Here is a 6,101-nt window from a genome sequence, read left to right as displayed (position 1 = left end):
GTGTGTGTGTGTGTGTGTGTGTGTGTGTGTGTGTGCTTGTGTGTGAGAATATTTAGTCACAAGTCATAATGTTTAATTCATCTTTTAGTGACACCTACTGGTAGCTCCATGTCATCTTGAAACATTTGTCAGAAACGATTTATTCTCTTTAAGATGAAACAGTGCTCTTTCCGGTATCAGTGGCAGACACACAAATAAAGGTAGTGTTTATATTAATCGTGTTATAGAGAAGTTGTTAAACGCAATAGTTTTGGGGGAAAATATTGAAAGGTTATTTTATATATTATTTATTATATTATTTTAATTGAAAAGGTACGGTATGACTGAAGTGATTGTCATTCTGAATTGATTGTCATTCTGTTTTCATAGATTAAAAATGTAACTGCACAAATTCATTAAAAAGAGCAGAGCTCATCACACAAAAAAGAAAACAACTTGTTTTTACTTTTACTGTAATTATACAACAGAGACAGAAAGGAGGATTAGCAGTTGACAAACAATCAAGACAGTTACTGACATGGCACTGTCTGCAACAACATATTCATGGTTTGAGACTTTGAGTGACAAGTTATTGATCAGCTCTGGAGGCTGATGCATGTTGACTGAGGCTGGCCAAGTCCTGGGCCACTCTCCTCAGCTTCATGGGACACATACACACATGTATACAGTACAGTACATGTCATGCATGCACAGATGTATGGCAACACTTGTGCATTCTTCAAAGGTTTTCTGACACTGTCCTGTCCATCCAAGTAACCAGAAAAGGAAAAACCCCGCCCAGTAGGGGAGTGGTAAGAAAAGCCTGATTTCACCCAACACCAAGTAAGCACTGTGTCGTCTTTGTGTGTGCAGTCATTGATGTCAGTTGAAGGACAATAACCTGTGTGTGTGTGTGTGTGTGTGTGTGTGTGTGTGTGTGTGTGTGTGTGTGTGTGTGTGTGTGTGTGTGTGTGTGTGTGTGTGTGTGTGTGTGTGTGCATGCGTGCGTGCGTGCGTGCGTGCGTGTGCGCGCGTGCGTGCGCGTGTGTGTGTGTGACTGTGTGTGTGTGCGCGTGCATGTGTGTGATGTCCCTCCAAGGACAGTAACCAGCTAAGGGTGTGTGTGTGTGTGTGTGTGTGTGTGTGTGTGTGTGTGTGTGTGCGGGTGGGTGGTTTGGGTGGCTGGTGGGTGCTCACTGTTTATTCTTGGAGTGGAATTTGTTCCAGTGAATAATAAATATAGTTATACATATCTTGGCTCCTACAGTAATACCTCTAAGTACAAAGACAAAGGCATTGAAATACTATACACAAATAACCTACCGTACATGATATTGTCTCTCTTGTATGTTTATAGGTCTGTGCCAATTGTTGATTTCTCCAAATAACTGCTGGCTGTTATTTGCCGTGTACTGTATGTATTCTCACCCTTTTGAGTAGATATGCTCCTTTTGAAACTGTATGTTAGTGTTACCATACATTATGTTGATTATCTACATGTCTCACCAATGGAAATATGAAATTCAACTTGCAACTCACTCAACGTTCACTCACTCTGGTATCTGGGGGAAAAGGTTGTTGATCCACTCAACGTTCACTCACTCTGGTATCTGGGGGAAAAGGTTGTTGATCCATCATACAGTCAATTCAATTCAATTCAAAGGGCTTTATTGGCAAAGCATGAAGAACAATACAACAATACAGCAATACAATCAAAATGAAAATGATGTACATTTGAAGGTCAGAATCTTCAATAGATCAAATTCTAATGTACCAAGGTCACAGTCACTGTGTGAGTAAAGAATGAATGGAGTGGAATCAAAACTTACACATTTTATTGCCTTTTTATACATGAGAGCACCTAAATATTCATGTAAAAAAACCCTCAAAAGATTCTCCTGTAAAAAGAGAGATCAGCTGCAATATAATAACACATCAATTCTAACACATTCTGCTAAACATCCTGATTTTAAGTTCCTTTGACTGGCCTCATATTCCAGCTCTAATTTCCTGTCAAGCCTGTCATGTTCTCTTCTATTTATAGTCTAGATAGATTATTTCTTTGTCATCCCGACCTCTTCTGTTCATGTTGACAGACACAGTGGTGAGTCTCATTACCCTAAACAGCATCATGATCATCAAACATCTTCTTCCTGCCCTCCATGCCGGACATAGCCTCCACATTCTTACGCCAGTCATTCACCTCCATGGTCAGCTCCTGAACACCAGAAAATCCCACATTAAATTGAATATAAAACACGTATCTGGCAGAGTTTGTGTTTCATTAGTTTAGCTAGCTGTGTGTCTGCTCATGTGGGCATACAGTAGCCTACCTCATGTTTGATGTCAGTCTTGACAGACTTGAGATTAGCTTTGAGGTCCATGACACCCTTGTGTTTGGAGCCCAGCAGAGCTCTCATCATCTCATCTGCAGACACCCTCACCTTCTTCAGAGCAGGCTTCTTGAACTTCCCTCCTAGGTCCTGTATTTTCAGCTTCAAATCACGGATCTATACATGGATAAGAAAACAATGTATTTCAAACTTCATTGTGGAAATAGAAACTTGGTTCATTTTGGTGCCACGGTATACGCCAATAGTCCACAAATAAGATCATAAGTATATTACAGGCATACATCTTTGGTGTTCTTCAGAATTTTTCCTCACAGTCATAGCGCTCCTCATCCACCACGTCAGTCTGTGCATGGATCTGCTTACACAGTTTCTAGGAGAGAAACACAAACCACAGCAACGGTAGCCCTTAGAATAATGCATAAACAATCCACAATGTTGGTAAATGTCTGTGATTGGTAACCGTGAGAGCCAGGGAACTAGAGGTATTTGGTTGCATACTCAAGTTATATGAGGTTGTATTTGCTTGCTTGTAAATCAACACTCTCAGCTGCACTTCCAGGTAACGAACTTTCTCGTCTTCTCTCGACACTTTCTCTGCCTCCTGCTCTTCCACTGCGCGGGTGAGCAGGAGGATCTGGGGAATGCAAAAAAAGGAGACATGGAGATATTGTAGGCCACAGAAAAATTCAAAATCAGAGGGCCTAAGATTTTGATGCTAATATATTTCCTGGAGGATTCCTTTTCCATCAACTTGAGGTTAACTGATAATTTTTTGTCGAAGTATAACTTTGCCTTCACCACTACTTGTTTCTCCCCCAAATATGTACAGATTTACTTTACATCGTCTTTGTCTTGTATTGTATTATCTTGCCTTGCACTAAATGTGTGGCCTTTGTCACACAATTTGTCATGTGTACCAAATATACTTGTCAATTTCATCCAAGTATATAAATAAGGGTTATGTTGACAGTGCCCGCACTATTGTCACCAAGTTCAAGGTTCAAGGTCGTACTTCATTGTTACATCTTGTGTACAGCTACATAAGAGTCAAACTTATTTTGGTTTGGTTTCCTTCAGACAATGCAGCAACATAGACAAAAAGTGCCCTTCCGGGCACAGGTCTCCACCAGGTTATCCACAGATCCGTGCAGTTAGAGGTAAAAACACTTTTCGGCCAGTTATAGCGCCACCTTGAGGCTGAGTTGAAATTGTTCATGTGGCATTTCGTCCTCGGCCTAGTGGGAATGTGGGTGCACAATTTCACGGAAATCACGCGATGTGTTCATGATTTGCAGCATTTTGTTTGAAACTGAGCACTCCTGTGAACTTTGGAAGCCAATCTTAACCAATCAGGATGGAGTCTGATAAATCTGAAAGACCCGTTTCGTTGAATGGCTCTAGAGAGACTGTGTACCAATTTGCGTGATGTTTGGACAAAATCTGTAGGTGTACTGTGCAAAAACTTGTTTTGCACAAACCGGCCTCCTGGTGGCGCTATAACAGGCCGTTCTGGAAAGTTTGGGGCAGAGGTTCATCGTTGGCATCCAGGGAGTGTGTGTGCAAAATATGGCATCGACCGGGTTAACGGTGGCCGAGATTAGCTGTTCACGGACACACGGACGGACACACGGACGGACGGACACGCGGACGGACGGAGTGCAAAACATACTCTCCCCACATGCCTTCGGCCTGGTGGAGACAATAACAACAGTAGAATAGTGCTTTAAAAGTAAAAAAATGTGTTTTCCCCATGATCTTTCTTGTTCTTGCAAAGTCAAATGTCTTTGTATTGTTTGTACTTTTTGTGTGCAAATAAAGTGATTCTGATTCTGATAAGAAATACATTTACTGTGAACATATCATTAACCATTACAGGCTACTACTTAGTTTGTAAATGCACACTTTAAACAGAAGTCATAAACACTTACAGTCTACTTTAAACGTTACTGTGTCTTTCTTTACCTTCAGTGAGAGCTTGCGTGAGGCTGAAATCTTGGATTTTGCCTAAAATGGTACAGACAAAATTGATTAAACCAAAACCACACTGTTTACAGTTGATGTCATTTGACTATAGTTTACAATTGGACTTGATGTTTGAAATAAATAAAACGGTGCATTTATATAGCGCCTTAATCCAAGGTGCTTTACATATATTGTGCATTACATTCACCCATTCACACACACATTCACACACCAATGGCATATGAAACCATGCAAGGCACCAACCTGCACATTGGGAGCAATTAGGGGTTCAGCGTCTTGCTCAAGGACACTTCGACACCAACTGTTATTTGCGGCACTTTTCTTTGCCATGCATCTTTTTGTAAGTAACAGACATATTAGGAATTTGAAATAGCAAAGCACATGGTCTTATCGGAACAACCAACCGACATGCTCGCATTTGGCCACATCGTTCAATTAAAGTACAATATCTCACTTACATGTGAAAATAATATCAAGTTATGTTGAGCCATACAATTTTGTGAACTCAACAACATAGGAACTCTCAAAGTTAACTTTACAGATATGATGTCTGTTTCTCACAAAATAGGCTACAATACCATCTCATTGTTAACAAAAGTTTAAATAAATATAAAATTGGTTTAATTATCAGCATTGTTTGATGCTTGATTTAATATATAATGCACAAGTCAATTAAGAAGACAGATTTTCCATTCAATCTCGTATATAGATATACTTTCCCCAATATAAAGCTGTATTTATCATTGTATTTTGTTTGTTTGGATCCTAGTACATTTTTAAAGAAATAATTACCACAGATTTAATCTCCAGTGTTTATATATTTTCAGTATAAGGGCTATACACTTCAAATCATGCAGACAATACAGCAGCTGTGATCAGTGAAGTGGGATAGCCAACAAAATCCATATGAACCGAAAGGAAAATGCCACCAGTTGTAAGTTGTAACATTAGAATGAAAATGTGATTCTAAGCGATTACACTACCTTGGGTTCTGACTTGGGATGCATGGGCTTTGGTTCATCCTGAGAAGGAAGGAATAAAGAGAGAGGAAAATGTAAGCTATAAAAAACAGTCTAGGTTTGTGTTTTCAGTCACCTTCAGTCGGTCTACTACTAGATTATAAGAAGAACTCAAGACATGCATGTTAAAACTCACATCATGACTGTAGGACCATGAAGAGAAATCAAAGGAAAAAGAGGAAAGTGCAAAAAGTGGAAAAAAGATCATCTTTGAGATCAAAATCAAAACAATCGAATCAATGAGTGAAATTGTGAACAATAAAACACAATACTTACTCTGCCATTGTTGAAGCTTTGAGAGAATTGTCTGTTAACTGTACTGCAGGAAACAAAAAACAAGCATAAAAAAAAAAGAAAGAACAATGAATGTTGCTGCCAGGGAATAAATCAACCCAAAAAAGTGCTGCAGTAATCGTTAAATTGATGCATTGAATGATGATGACAAATGTAATATAATTGACCTGAGTTGCACTTCAGTCAGATGTCTTTATTACTTCAGTAGAATTCTTTTTATCTGCAATGGGTTTTTATATGGCTCATCTGACACCACCAGTCATAAATCATGCCGGTCACATGATTCAATTCTATTATTTTTCTGTTGCAGTGAAGGTTCTGATTAATACTGAGAAAAATATCCCATTAAAGAAGACCACAGAATTAAATAGGTTTCAATCTGTGAATAAAAAACATTTGTCTAATGTTCAGACAAGAAATCAAAATAACGTATAGTGTGTGTGTGTGTGTGTGTGTGTGTGTGTGTGTGTGT

The 6,101-nt window shown here is 39.1% G+C and overlaps 1 protein-coding gene across 1 annotated transcript; it reads right to left on the bottom strand.

Moving 5' to 3' along the window:
- Positions 1-1,892: 1,892 nt before the first annotated feature.
- On the bottom strand, positions 1,893-4,726 carry tnni1c (troponin I, skeletal, slow c; the record flags this gene model as incomplete). Its single annotated transcript, XM_083762703.1, is given in 7 exon segments — positions 1,893-2,197; positions 2,313-2,489; positions 2,615-2,640; positions 2,643-2,703; positions 2,875-2,967; positions 4,296-4,337; positions 4,721-4,726. Coding segments are annotated over 7 exon segments (504 nt in total). The 3' UTR covers positions 1,893-2,098.
- Positions 4,727-6,101: the final 1,375 nt, after the last annotated feature.

The sequence above is a fragment of the Protomyctophum parallelum genome (assembly GCF_964188405.1).
Source record: "Protomyctophum parallelum genome assembly, chromosome: 4".
Classification (NCBI taxonomy): Eukaryota; Metazoa; Chordata; class Actinopteri; order Myctophiformes; family Myctophidae; genus Protomyctophum; species Protomyctophum parallelum.
Note: the sequence above shows the minus strand (reverse complement) of the source record. Positions and strands in the feature narration are given on the sequence as shown.